Below are 15,514 nucleotides of genomic sequence, written 5' to 3' on the forward strand. Positions count from 1 at the left end.
GAAGCTTACCTTGAGGCCTGAAGAGCGGGTCATGGTTATGTGTGTGTGTTTGTGTTTAACATATGTTACTGCCTTTTCACAAAGTTTGTGTGGAAACTTCCGTAAAAAAGGCAGAAGTGTAACGATGAGTCTGCGTTAGGAATGTACATTCAGACTAATTTTGATATTCGAGCAGTGGGGAGTGCTGGAGTAATACCGTTATTTCATTGCTGAGTTTTGGTTGGAAACAAATGGTTTCTTAAACCAGATCTTAAATTGTTCAGCAGAAAATGATCCAATCAGGGATTTTTGTTGTTTCTAGGTAGATACAGCCAAACAAGCTTCCTCTTTGATTAGGACTTGAGGAGCTTAACTAAGGCATCAGGCATCTGATTCAACATGTATATGATTAGGCAGTGAAATCAACCAATCACATTTCAAATTCCAATGGATTGGACCAATTTAGTGAGGGGGAAAAAAATACATTCCAGGGCTTCTAGAAGTCCTAGATATGAAACTGGCTTTGAATACTAGCCTTCGTCTAACTTGGTTTAGTTAGTTGTTTGAAATGGAACACTATGCCTATCTCAGGGCTCTTCATTGAAAGAGTAAAGACCTTTACACATAGATTTACACAGCAATTTTTTTTGTCTGATGTGTTTGAATTATTAAGTGACCCTTATTAGTCCCACAACGGGGAAATTTCACCTTTGCATTTAACCCATCCATGAAGTGAAACACCACATACACACACTAGGGGGCAGTGAGCACTCTTGTCCGGAGCAGTGGGCAGCCCAATCCGCAGCGTCCGGGGAGCTGTTGGGGGTTAGGTGTCTTGCTCAAAGACACCTCAGTCATGTGCTGTCGGCTCTGGGGATTTATACCTCAGAGTTTTAATTACACAGAATTCCTCTTTAGCAATGTGTCTTTGGCAGTGTGAGCTTGTGTTGTGGCTTCTGTTATTGCTTTGTAGTAGCAAAATCACAAAAATGAGCACCTTACAGCCCTCTTAGAACATAATAGGATTACGCAGAATTTCAACGTAATGAATACCTGAATACTTTCAGTGTTTGAATGCTGACATAGGGAGTGGTTAGTCAAGTGTTTGATGAATCATACACACCTCTGGTCTGTACAACAGCACTTGTTTCCCTTCGTCCTTTTTTTACTCTTTATTTCTGGTGGTGTGGTGAAATTTCCTTTACACTAAATCATCTGGATTTGGGAAGAAAAGTGTGACTTCAGGCCTCCAGCTACATGACCATTCATAACATCCCTGCTGTTAGGGCTGTGTGTGTATGTGTATTGAAATGCACAATAAAAGGCATCTCTCTCTGCAGGTGTATGTGGATGCTGTGGGCGTTGTCGGCCCCGTTATAAACGCTTGGTGGATAACATCTTCCCTGAGGACCCGAAGGTAGGACACCTCATTAGGAAACAAATACACGGATGCGCACACATACTCGCTCTCTCTTTCAAAGCCCTTAGACACACTTTGCTGGTAGAAATTTAGAAAATTCCCCCTGCCTCCCTTCATTTCGCTTAGCAGAACCTTTTTGTTTGTCACAGCATTAAAACAAGCCACAATTTTCAGAACTCTTTATTTTGTTATAGTTCCATAATCCTGTCTTTTGCTGCAGTCTCTGGCATGTAGCAAGCCATGTCAGCCATGAATGTGAATATAAGCAACATGATTGTTTATCTATAATACTGTGTTCAGCTGGTTAAAATTTGCTTTAACTGCTGCATTTTGGCATATATACATATGTGTAAACCTGGGAAAAGTGGAAGACAATATTCAGCGTGAATTGATATGCTAGTCTTATTAAGGAAGAAACATGGTGGCAATTCATGCAAATTCAAAAGAAACAAACAAAAAAAAACCAACAACCAAGTTTGTGCCTCTCTCTAGGGCCTTTGGAATCATTTCAGTATCTCAACCCCTGCTCCCCCCCTACCCCTTTACGGCACCCCTATAGTGATGAGAAACGTACATATCCCTGCTCAGCACATATACACAGACTGAGGCTTCTTGAGGGTTCTTTTTAACGTGAGTGATGTGATGGCGTTGTGACATGAATGTCACAGTACTGCCGGTGTTGCTTAGGGCAGTGATGTGTTCTGCTGGTCAGAAGCTCATTAAGTAAATTATCAGTCTGAGAGCTGTAGGTGGGAGTGCTCCAGGGGGCTTATGGTTTAAAGCTGCTCTTGCCGACTTCCACGATTAGTAATGATATGAGCCCAGGGGATTCCCACAGCTAAACTTCTCTCTCTCTCTCTCTCTCTCTCTCTCTCTCTCTCTCTCTCTCTCTCTCTCTCTCTCTCTCTCTCCTTTTCTCTCTCTCTCTTTCTCTTCGTCTCTCTTTCATTCTTTCTCTCTCTCCATTTCTTTCTCTCTCTTTCTGTTTCCTTCTCTTTTCTCTCTCTCTTTCTTTCTCTCTTTCTCTCTCTCTCTTTCTCTCTCTTCTCTCTTTATTTCTTTCTCTCGCTCCCTTTTTTCCTTTCTCTCTTTCCCTCTCACTCTCTCTCTCTTTCTCTCTTTCTTTCTTTCTTTCTTTCTCTCTCTCCCTTTTTTCCTTTCTCTCTTTCCCTCACTCTCTCGCTCTTTCTCTCTCGCACTTTCTCTTTCTCTCGCTCTCTCTCTAACTCACTCTCTCTCTCCCTCTATGTAGGATGGATTGGTGAAGTCTGACATGGAGAAGTTGACATTTTTTGCTGTATCTGCTCCAGAGAAGCTGGACCGGATTGGAGAATACCTTGCCGAGCGCCTGAGCAGAGATGTGGTCCGACACCGCTATGGGTGCGATACACGCACAGTCTGCCAGTACTGATGTTTAGTTATCATGTAGAAGCAGTATGACTGAACATTTCTGTCTGTCTGTGTGCGTGTGTGTGCACATGTATAGGTATGTGGTGATTGCGATGGAAGCGTTGGATCAGTTGCTGATGGCCTGTCACTCTCAGAGTATTAAACCATTTGTGGAAAGTTTCCTTCACATGGTTGCCAAGCTTCTGGAGTCCAAGGAACCAGATCTGCAAGTGCTGGGCACCAACTCTGTAAGTTGTTACTATTATTTTGTAAAGAAAACAAGTAGGATACATAACAAAATAGCAGATTTCCAAGTCACTGTTATGTTTGCTAAATCTACATAGAAGTGCTCAAATTATCAAGTATCCCCTAATTCTCAGAATTAAGTGTGTGGTTGACTGCAGCTGTGGTGTAGCTTAGCCATGCAGCTGAACTAGCACTTTACTGCCTTATACATTTTACATAATTATTAGCTTACTGCGCTACTAAGCGTCCACATATGGAGCATTTGCTTTTCAGAAGACATCTGCTGTCTACAATGGGTCATTTAATTACCTCACATGAGAATGTCTTCATGCTCTTTACTGTTATTCAGCCTGTAAAGCAGATATATTGCTTTGTTTTGGATTGTTAAAAAGCTGTCTGATGTACAACAATAAATACAAAATCTCAAATTGAAGCCAGTCAGCAATGGCATGTTCTTCCCTTTAAAAACTGGAAAGGACGGAGTCACATGGGAGCGACGAGCAAGATGGCTGCTTAGTAGAAGTTGTCCTAAGCTCTCTTACCTGAAATCCTAACCAATCCGAACCTGGTGATGCCAGCCCGAAATGGGACTCTGTACAGAATGCTAACTTGGAATACATCTTTGCTCAAGTTAGTAAAATGAGCTTGACACTCAAAACAGTTGCGTCTGATGTGTCAACGATTAAGGAGACTACAGAGGAATTGAAAAATGATGTGAATGCCATGCTAGCACGGCTAACAGAGCTGTGAGCTGCATAGCAAGTGCATAGATACTCTGTGGAGCCAGGTGGGAGATCTGGAAAATAGGAGCAACCGCAATAATGTCAGACTGTTAGGTTTGAAGGAGGGCATTGAAGGGGATAACCTGACTTTATGCTTTGACAAGACACTGTCAGAGGGCCTGCACATGCACATTGACAACGAATTCGAAATTGAAAGAGCGCACTGCTCTCCCAGATCTCGTGCAGATGAAAACCAGCCTCCGAGACTGATTATGATAAGATTTCTGCGTTCTACAGCGAGAGATAAAGTCTGCGAGGGAGAATGGAGGTGTGGTGTGGAATGGATGCAACGTTTCCCTGTTTCCAGACATGACGAAGGAGTTGGCTGAGAGGAGGAAAACTTCTACAATGGCGAAACAGCTACTGCGTGACGAGAACGTGAGGTTCCGATTAGCCTTTCCTGCAACGCTCCGTTTCGCGTGGAAGGGAAGGAACAGAAAGTTTGACGTCGCAACAGAGGCTGTCAAGTTCATTGAGCAGCAAGTTACTGAAGGAGAATAAACTAAGAAACATCCACCAGCATAAGGAGATTGAGAGAGGTATGATGGGGCTGGATAACTTTGTGTAGCTGTTTAGGCTATAACCTAGCTGGCGTCTCGGACATTCCACTGACATAAGTTAAATTCTTTTTTTTTGTTGTTGTTATTGTTGTAGTTGTTTGTTTTACGGACGTGGATTTAACGAGAAGAGACTCTTCAGCTGGTTGCAGGAGAGATTCGTGTTCTGTTCGTGTTTTCTCCTCTGCTGTGGAGGGAAAATTTTTGTTGACCTGTTTGGTCATGTTGGTTCATCTTAAAATTACAGGTATCCAAATAATGCTCAGTGGTACAAAAGTCATAACCTGTGTTTTTGGATTAGGAAGGTCAGATGACATGGGGCAATTTCTATGCCAATATTTTATTTCAATTTTATTTTCTTATCATGTGAATGGCAAATAGTGTTTATGTTAAGGTAGTTTCCTGGAATATTAATGGTGGTGGGAATCCTGTGAAAAGAAAAAAGGTACTTTTATATCTTAAGCATAAACAAGCTGATATAGCATTAATTCAAGAAACACATCTACAGGATGATGAAGCTACAAAACTTAAAAGAGACTGGGTTGGACATGTTTACTATAGTTCTTTTTCCAGCAAGCATAATGGAGTTCTTATTTTGGTCCATAAGAGGTTGAACTTTTCTATGTTGAAGGAGTATAAGGATGGTAATGGCAGAGTTAGTTGTATAGAAGCCAATATAAATGGGGAGGAAATAACGTTATGTAATATCTATGCTCCAAACAAGGAGGATCCATCTTGGACTTAATAGTATGTTGGGAAATGCCCAAGGACAAATAATTTGGGCAGGAGATTTCAATCAGGTCTTAGATCGGATATTAGATAAAAGTAAATACTTAGGTATCGCAACACCAAAGAATAGAGCTGCCATTCACATGCTGATGGAGGACAATGGCCTGATTGATTCTATGCCTTTTAACCATAAGGCATCAATATTTTCTAAAAACTCAATTTATTTAATTAGTTGCATATGTGATCATTTAATAATAATTTGGCAGAGAGACCTTAAGTGTGAAATTAATGAGGATGCCTGGGGTCAAATCATAGCACAAAATGGCAAATATGTCAGAGAAGATAGGGGGAAATTTATTCAATATTAAATTCTGCACCGGTGTTATTGGACACCTTGTAGGCTCTTCACAATAGAACTAATAAATCGTACTTCATGTTGGAAGTGTAAAAAAGAAATGGGAATCTTTTTGCATCTTATATGGGAATGCCCCTTGGTTGAACCATTCTGGCACAGTGTGCTGAAATACTTGGCAACAACTTGGCAACAACCCCAGGCAGTTATTTCCAGTCGGACACCTCTCTCCTGGATGAGCGAGAAAGCTGTAACACTGAAAGCCACATTAATGTTTCAAAAACATATTTGACATTTCAGGTAAAATCTAACAGCAACCACATAAATAGTTTTTAGTGTCCAGCTCAAATAGAGCACAAACATGCTCTGGCTGCTGTGCTTGTGCATATCTCCACAATGAGGGATGGCTTTTACCGCTTGCTACTTTACCAGACAGCTGATTGGCTTTTTTTTTTTTTTTTTTGAAGGATAGGACTTTCCCCTGCATTACAAATTTTCCTGTTCATTTTTCATCCAGTGAATTGTCTCCTGTTCCTTTATAATGTTTCTAAAGGCGAGCAACACTCATTTACTGCAGCATGGAGAGTTATTGCTGTTGCAGAAAATCAGAGTTTGGGCCTTTCTTCTCCTCACACATTCCTACATGGCTTATTTACTTTGAGCAGGGAGACAGAGATAGACAGCAGAGACAGAGAGGGTGAGAAATAGTCAGAAGCACAGCAGTATGAGCAGTGAGAGCGAGACAGAAACCCAGCATGCTGGGCTAATGCCTTTAACCTTCAGTGAGTATGTTCTTTGTCAGAGTTAGTTTAGAGGGATCTGAAGTGGTGCCTCTGGACGGGAGACATGCTGCATAATTTAACAGAGGTTGGAAGGTTGGTTAGAGAGAGTGAGAGAGTGAGAGTGAACGAGGGAGGGGGAGGGTAGGGAATAGGAAAGGAGTGCAGAGAGGAAGCAGGAGAGGAGGGAAAGGGAGGGCTAATAGAATTGGCAAAATGGTGGGTGGAAGGTGTGAAATGCTTTGCTGTCAGCATTCTGACTTTGTGTCAGGAAAGTGTGTTTTTCAGCATTTCTTTTTTGAGCCTAATCTTTCCATCTGTCCCTCTTAAACTCTCTCTCTCTTTCTGTCTTTCTCTCTCTCTCTGTGTGTCTCTCTCTCTTTCTCTTTCTCTCCCTGTGCTCATTATTCTGCATGAGCATTAATTGCATTAACCAACTCCGACTTAGCAAACAGAATGCATTTAATTTTCACATTTGTTTTACCAGACTTCTTTTGATCACAATAAACACAACATAACAGCCTTTTGATGTCAAAATTAGATCAAGGTTTCAAGAAAGAAGGCAGATATTTTGGGTGAGCTAGTTTTAAAACGTGAAAGAAAAGTTCATAAAGAAAATATCTCAATAAAGGAACGTGGCCATAGATTATTTTATTTTTTTGGAAGCAGCAGAAACAAAACTAACGTTTTGGCTCTTAGTGATACTTGGAATATTATATATTTAGAAGGAGGAATCTGAGTCAAGGCAAACATAGTATAAATGATAAATGAATACCATAAATTATCAATGATTTTACAAACAGAAACGGCTGTCCAAATCCCTGATTGAAGCTCCTGCTCTATTAGTGAACCAAAAAGAGGTGCTCCCGGAGTCAGAATACGATGGATGGTTTTACTCGCCAAGCAAGATATCATTTACAAGGAATTTGTCTTGGCAGTTGCTACCATTAGGACAGACATAGTAATAAGTTAAGTAGAATAATAAGAGGAGAGAGAAAGAGACAAAAGAGTAATAAAGTAGGAGAATAAAAAAGAATAACAAAAATTGTACAATGAGATTAAAGTACAAAATACACTATGCACAGATTATCAGTATGTACAGATTAGTGTCGAGTAATATTGTAATATCACAATGCTTGATACAAAAATAATTAATTAATTAATGGTAAAAAATGAATACCGCTTGCCATTGTCTGAATACCCATGTGTTCAAGTCAAGAAGGCCACAATGTAGAGATTTACCTCTGCACAGATTGCCCACTCTACAGCTTGAGAACAGGGTGAACAATCTGCCAGAATTACAAAGATTAAAGACATTTCTGTGATACATATCTATGACAGTTCACTTTTTCTGAGCCTTGCAAACAAGTTGAAAACCCTTGAGTGTTACTGGGGGATATTTATAAAATTCAGTATCACAATATTTCCGTATATATAATGATAATGAATCCTCATAATAAGTGCCTCCATAGTGTTGCAACGCTGTTAAAAGAACATCTGACTTTGATTGGACGGTTATTATATACAGAATTTTTAGCCCTGTAGGATTATTTTTCAGTTATTAATCTCACAACTTATTATTCAGTAGCTGTTATAATTTCTTCAGTAATTGCTATTAAACTAATATGTACATTATGTAGTTATGAGAATATGGAACTGAATGAGAGGGGTTTCAGAGGTTAAAATTACCCTTAAGACAGCACGTCTTCAGGGTCCCCCTACACAGTCCACATTTTTCTTGCATGTCTTGTGACTTGGATTGGAGCAAACATGTGACCATCTGGGGGGCCCAGAGGACTGTGCTGGGAACCACTGACTTTAGGGAATCTTGTGTTGTGAAGCAGATAAAATTTCCCTAAATGAAATTACTTTATTACTTTTTTAGAGATGTTAAACTGTTCTTTCAGGTTAGAAACAAGAGAGCACCAAGTAAGTGACACACACTCCAGGTACTGAATACCAAGAGTAAAGTGAACAATACAGAATAACAATAACTGTATTGCATCGTGGATATACCAAGACTTACCAACTGCCAAACCAAACCAACAACAAAGTTTTTATGAAATTTATGAACATAATTCAAGCGAGTTGCCTGATTCACAGCTCTCAGATATTGCACACATTGTCTGTAATTGGTTTATAATTGTTATGATACATGTTTAGTGTTCTAGAAGCGCTGAGTATTCCCACTGTACACTCAGAAAAGCATATTGTAATGTTATTGCAATAACATATGGTGATATTGCCCACTCTACCTCTACTTAGGCACAAACACACACATACTCACTCAGTTTCGCACTAGTTGTGAATCACACAGCTGCCTGTAGTGGCATGTAACATCTCTCCGGCTGATATAAATAATTTCCTCTTTCAATGAGAGAACTTAATAATGAGTTCACCTTTCACACTCTCCCACTGTGTTTGCAAGTGTGTGTGTGTGTGCATGTATGTGTGCATGTATGTGTGTTAGGGCAGTACAATATGGGCAGAATACCATTGAATAGGGTTGTGATTACATATTGTGATTGTGATATATGCCTTGCTGTATTATTGCCTTGCAATATATTGTGTTATTCTATTGGGAAGCACTTTGTGAAGCACTTGGCTTCTGACCATCACACCTATATGAGCTTGTTGGACATCCCATTCCAAAACCATTGTCATCAATATAGAGCTGCCCTCTACCCCTTTGCAGCTGTAATTGCCTTTAGTTTTCTGGGAAGAAAAACAGCCCCAGACCTTTATCTCTTCTTTACCAAACTTTACTATTGGTGTTATGTATTCTTGTATGTAGACTGCCAGTTAGTGAAGTTTAATTTATCACTTCAGAGTCCAGTGGTGATGTGCTGATGCTGGGTGTGTGTGCAGCTGTCCAGCATGTAAACCCATTTCACAAAGCTCCCCTCGCACAGTCCCATTGAATTCTGTAGTGAGTAATGCAACAAAAGATAGGTGATTTTTACATGCTGCAGATTTCAGCATTCAACAGTCCTGTTCTGTAATCTACTGCTTCATTACGAGGGGTGTCCCCATATTGTTTTGGTAATTATTTTTCTCAGCAGCAATCGTATGATTATGTCACAACAAACAATGCAAATTAGGTGCATTTTGTTTTGTTACCACTTTATATTAATTTTGCTACCACTTTAGTGACTTTATTCATCAATTTATTCCTTTAAATGGTATTACCAAAAGCATTAGGCTGGATAAACAGTTTAATGGATTGTTTGGTCTCCAAGACCAAATAATTTCAAGTTTGTATAGACAATTGTTGCATACAGTGAACAAAAGAGGCAATTAAACTGTTAATCACAATTAATTATATGGCATTTAATCATCAGCTAAAATTTCATGATCTGACACACCTATCAACAGAAACTTTGAAACTGTGATTCAGTCAGAAAGCTCACAGTGCAGTGGTTGGTTAGATGGATCATTTGCAGTTTTCTTTGATATCAATATTGATAAGACCAATTTTCCTGCAACAATTGAGCACTTGCAATGAAAACCTGCGTGGGCCTTGGCGTTCTGATCCTCAGTTGCTGAAACTGACTTTTGGAACTTGGAACATTACCTCACTGGCGGGGAAGGAGCCTGAGTTGGTGAGCGAGGTTGAGAGATACCGGCTAGATATAGTCGGGCTCACCTCAACACACAGCTTGGGCTCTGGGTCCAATCTCCTTGAGAGGGGCTGGACTTTTTTCTTTTCTGGAGTTGCCCATGGTGAGAGGCGGCGGGCAGGTGTGGGCTTTCTCATAGCCCCTCGACTCGGCACCTGTATGTTGGGGTTTTCCCCGGTGGACGAGAGGGTAGCTTCCCTACGCTTTCGGGTTGGGGAACGGGTCCTGACTGTTGTCTGTGCTTATGCACAGTCCTTGGGAGGGGTGCTTGAAAGTGCTCCTCCTGGAGACTCGATTGTCCTACTGGGGGACTTCAACGCTCACGTGGGCAACGACAGTAAGACCTGGAGGGGTGTGATTGGGAGGAATGGCCTCTCTGATCTGAACCCGAGTGGTGTTCAGTTTTTGGACTTCTGTGCACACCACAGTTTGTCCATAACAAACACCATGTTTGAACACAAGGATGTCCATAAGTGCACATGGCACCAGGACACCCTAGGCCGCAGTTCAATGATTGACTTTGTAGTCGTGTCAGCGGACTTGCGGCCATGTGTATTGGACACTCGGGTAAAGAGAGGAGCTGAGCTGTCAACTGATCACCACCTGGTGGTGAGTTGGATCAGGTGGTGGGGGAAGATGCCGGTCAGACCAGGCAAACCCAAACGTATAGTGAGGGTTCATGGGAACGTCTGGCAGAAGAACCTGTCAGATTGATCTTCAACTCACACCTCCGTCAGAACTTTGACCAGATATCAGGGGAGGTGGGGGACATTGACTCAGAATGGGCCATGTTCCGCTCCTCCATTGTTGAAGCGGCTGACTGTAGCTGTGGTCGCAAGGTAGTTGGTGCCTGTTGGGGCGGTAACCCTCGAACCCGGTGGTGGACACCCCAGGTGAGAGATGCTGTCAAGCTGAAGAAGGAGTCCTACCGGACATGGTTGGCCTGTAGGACACCAGAGGCAGCTGGCAGGTATCGACAGGCCAAGCGATCTGCGGCTTCAGTCGTTGCCAAGGCAAAAACCCGGGTGTGGGAAGAGTTCGGTGAGGCCTTGGAAAGTGACTTTAAGTCGGCTCCGAAAAGATTCTGGCAAACCATCAGGCGACTCAGAAGGGGAAAGCAGTGTGCCACTAACACTGTTTATAGTGGAGATGGTGTGCTGCTGACTTCGACTGAAGACGTCATTGGGCGGTGGAAGGAATACTTTGAGGACCTTCTCAATCCCACCAACACGTTCTCCAGTGAGGAGGCAGAGCCTGGGGACACGGGAATAGGCTTGTCCATTACTGAGGCCGAAGTCGCTAAGGTAGTTAAAAAGCTCCTTGGCGGCAGGGCTCCAGGGGTGGATGAGATCCGTCCCGAGTTCCTCAAGGCTCTGGATGTTGTGGGGCTGTCTTGGCTGACACGCCTTTTCAACATTGCGTGGACATCGGGGGTGGTGCCACTGTGCCTCTTTTTGAAAAGGGGGACCGCAGGGTGTGTTCCAACTACAGGGGAATCACACTCCTCAGCCTCCCTGGCAAGGTCTATGCAGAGGTACTGTAGAAGAGAGTCCGGCTCATAGTCGAACCTCGGATTCAGGAGGAGCAGTGCGGGTTCCGCCCTGGTCGTGGAACACTGGACCAACTCTTTACCCTCTCCAGGATTCTGGAGGGTTCATGGGAGTTTGCCCAACCAGTCCACATGTGCTTTGTGGATTTGGAGAAGGCATTCGACTGTGTTCCCCGGGGTATTCTGTGGGAGGTGCTTCGGGAGTACGGGGTACATGGCTCTTTGCTACGAGCCATTCAGGCCCTGTACAAACAAAGCAGGAGTTTGGTTCGCATGGCCTGCAGTAAGTCAGACTTATTCCCAGTGAGAGTTGGACTCCGTCAGGGCTGCCCTTTGTCACCGATTCTATTCATAATTTTTATGGATAGAATTTCTAGGCGCAGTCAGAGGATGGAGGGTGTCCGGTTTGGTGACCTCAGGGTCACATCGCTGCTGTTTGCAGATGATGTGGTCCTATTGGGGACATCAGGCCGTGAACTGGATCGGTTTGCAGCCGAGTGTGAAGCGGCCGGGATGAGGATCAGTACCTCCAAAACCGAGGCCATGGTTCTCACACGGGAAAGGGTGGAGAGCCCTCTCTGGGTCGGGGATGAGCTCTTGCCTCAAGTGGAGGAGTTTAAGTATCTCGGGGTCTTGTTCACGAGTGATGGTACAAGGGAGCGGGAGATTGACTGGCGGATTGGTGCTGGGTCAGCAGTGATGCGGGCTCTTTACCGGTCTGTTGTGGTAAAGAAAGAGCTGAGCCATAAGGCAAGGCTCTCGATTTACCGGTCGATCTACATTCCCACCCTCACCTATGGTCATGAGCTTTGGGTAATGACCGAAAGAACGAGATCGCGAATACAAGCGGCTGAAATGAGTTTCCTCCGCAGGGTGGCTGGACTCTCCCTTAGAGATAGGGTGAGAAGTTTGGTCATCCACGAGGGACTCAAAGTAGAGCCGCTGCTTCTCCACGTCGAGAGGAGCCAGTTGAGGTGGTTCGGGCATCTGGTTAGGCTGCCTCCTGGACGCCTCCCTTGGGAGGTGTCACAGGCAAGTCCACCGGGGAGGATACCCCGGGGAAGACCCAGGACACGCTGGTGTGACTATATCGCCCAGCTGGCCTGGGAGCGCCTCGGAATCCCTCCCAGGGAGCTAGTGGAAGTGGCTGGGGAAAGGGAGGTCTGGGCCTCATTGCTCAGGATGCTGCCCCCGCGACCCGAACCCCGGAGAAGTGGAAGATGATGGATGGATGGATGGAGTTACTGTTGCCTTTCTATCATCTCGAACGAGTCTGCCCATTCTCCTCTGTCCTCTCACATCAACAAGGCGTTTTCGTCCACACAACTGCCGCTCACTGGATATTTTCTCTTTTTCGGACCATTCTCTGTAAACCCTAGAGATGGTTGTGTGTGAAAATCCCAGTAGATCGGCAGTTTCTGAAATACTCAGACCAGTCCGTCTGGCACCAACCACCATGCCATGTTCAAAGTCACTTAAATCACCTTTCTTCCCCATTCTGATGCTCAGTCTGCACTTCAGCAAGTTGTCATGACCACCTCTGCATGCCTAAATGCATTGAGTTGCAGCCATGTGATTGGCTGATTAGCTATTTGTGTTAACAAGCAACTGAAACGATGTACGTAATAAAGTGGCCTGTGTGTGTTTGTGTGTGTGTGTGTGTGTGTGTATATATATATATATATATATATATATATATATATATATATATATATATATATATATATGATATACAGTGTTGTACCATGCATATATGTGTTTTTGAACTCCCACTGGCTGTCTGTACAGCAGAATCTCTTGCTGTCTTTAAATGCAGACTGAAGACACATCTCTTTACACAGCACTTTAATGAGCATTGAATTAAATATTGTTTGCAATATATTGTTCTGCACTTATATATTAATTTATTATTTTATATATATATATTATTTATTGTATTGCACTATGTATTGTAGTTTACTGTATTGTATTATATTGTATTGCATTGTATGGCACAGAGTTCTGTATTCAACTCTTCCCTTTTTCTGGGTATCTACAGTGACTTTGTTTCTAGTACTACCTGAGCTCAGGACTGTCTTTTTCTCTAAGCTATTGGTAGACAAAGCACTTCTTGTAAGTCGCTCTGGATAAGAGCGTCTGCTAAATGTTGTAAATGTAATGTTATCGTTTAGTAAAACGTTTCTTTTTCCATCTTAAAGTGAGAGATATGGGAGTTAAAATGTGCATATATTGTTTTTTTTTCCTTATACAGTTTGTGAAGTTTGCAAACATTGAGGAGGATACGCCATCATATCATCGCCGTTACGACTTTTTTGTCTCGCAGTTCAGTGCAATGTGCCACTCTACACATGAAGATCCAGAGACACGCACCAGGTTTGTGTTTATAAAAGTTGTATTTAATAGAATTCACTTTGTAAGTAGCAGTCTTACGGGACCATAAGAAAAACTAGTAGTACTGGAGTGAGCTATTTAAAATTGTAACCAGGCCTGACAAGTATAGGTCGACAGCTTCGGTCTAAACATAAGCCATGACCCACAGTAACCAACTGCAGACACAATGCTAATAGCAGCATTTGTTAAGTTTCCTTGTAGCATAGAGATCAGTAGATTTTAAATAAAAGACTTTAGATAAATAAAAATACCTTTATTTTTAGCTCTGACCTATTGTTAATTAAGTTTAAATACCACTTTAATTAATTTATTCAGCAATTTATTACTTTAAATGACATTGCCAAAAGCATTAGGCTGGATAAACAGGTTAAAGCATTGTTTGGTCTCCAAGCAAAGACAAAATATGACTCTGCATATACAACCCCAATTCCAATGAAGTTGGGACATTGTATAAAACATAAATAAAAACAGAAGATGATGATTTGCAAATCCTTTTCAACCTATATTCAATTGAATACACTACAAAGACAAGATATTTAATATTCAAACGGGTAAACTTTATTGTTTTTTACAAATATTCACTCATTTTGAATTTGATGCCTGCAACACCTTCCAAAGAAGTTGGCACAGGGGCATGTTTACCACTGTGGTACATCATCTTTCCTTTGAACAACACTCAATAAGCATTTGGAAACTGAGGACACTAATTGTTGAAGCTTTGTAGGTGGAATTCTTTCCCATTCTTGCTCAACAGTCCGGTGTCTCTATTGTCGTTTTTTGCGCTTCATAATGCGGCACACATTTTCAGTGGGAGACAGGTCTGGACTGCAGGCAGGCCAGTCTAGTACCCGCACTCTTTTACTACGAAGCCACGCTGTTGTAACATGTGCAGAATGTGGCTTAGCATTTTCTTGCTGAAATAAGCAGGGACGTCCCTGAAAAAGACGTTGCTTGGATGGCAGCATATGTTACTCCAAAACCTGTATGTACCTTTCAGCATTAATGGTGCCTTCACAGATTTGCAAGTTACCCATGCCATGGGCACTAACACACCCCCACACCATCAGAGATGCTGGCTTTTGAACTTTGCGCTGATAACAATCCAGACAGTCCTTTTCCTCTTTGGCCCGGAGGACACGATGTCCACGATTTCCAAAAACAATTTGAAATGTGGACTCGTCAGACCACAGGACACTTTTCCACTTTGTGTCAGTCCATCTCAGATGAGCTCGGGCCCAGAGAAGCTGGCGGTGTTTCTGGGTGTTGTTGATATGTGGCTTTCGCTTTGCATGGCAGAGTTTTAACTTGCACTTGTAGATGGAGCGACAAACTGTTCACTGACAATGGTTGTCTGAAGTGTTCCTGAGCTCATGTGGTAATATCCTCCTGAGGGATCGAAGGTCACGGGCATTCAATGTTGGTTTTCTGCCTTGCTGCTTACTTGCAGAGATCTCTCCAGATTCTCTGAATCTTTTGATGATATTATGGACTGTAGATGATGAAATCCCTAAATTTCTTGCAATTGCATGTTGAGAAACATTGTTCTTATGTTGGACTATTTGTTCACAAAGTGGTGAACCTCAGCCCATCCTTGCTTGTGAATGACTGAGCCTTTCAGGGATGCTCCCTTTATACCCAATCATGACACTCACTTGTTTCCAATTAACCTGTTCACCTGTGGAATGTTCCAGACTGGTGTTTTTTGAGCATTCCTCAACTTT

At 42.5% G+C, this 15,514-nt stretch overlaps 1 protein-coding gene across 2 annotated transcripts in view; it reads left to right on the plus strand.

Annotated features, from left to right (window-relative positions):
* Positions 1–15,514, plus strand: part of efr3a (EFR3 homolog A (S. cerevisiae)) — a 100,769-nt gene that overhangs the window by 25,559 nt on the left and 59,696 nt on the right. For both annotated transcript variants that reach the window (XM_017699223.2, XM_017699222.2), the window contains 4 exons: positions 1,320–1,396; positions 2,652–2,779; positions 2,886–3,036; positions 13,654–13,775. In XM_017699223.2, coding sequence (XP_017554712.1) covers positions 1,320–1,396; positions 2,652–2,779; positions 2,886–3,036; positions 13,654–13,775 — 478 coding nt within the window. The remainder of the gene's footprint in view (positions 1–1,319; positions 1,397–2,651; positions 2,780–2,885; positions 3,037–13,653; positions 13,776–15,514) is intronic.

The sequence above is a fragment of the Pygocentrus nattereri genome, chromosome 19 (genome assembly GCF_015220715.1).
Source record: "Pygocentrus nattereri isolate fPygNat1 chromosome 19, fPygNat1.pri, whole genome shotgun sequence".
Taxonomy (NCBI): Eukaryota; Metazoa; Chordata; class Actinopteri; order Characiformes; family Serrasalmidae; genus Pygocentrus; species Pygocentrus nattereri.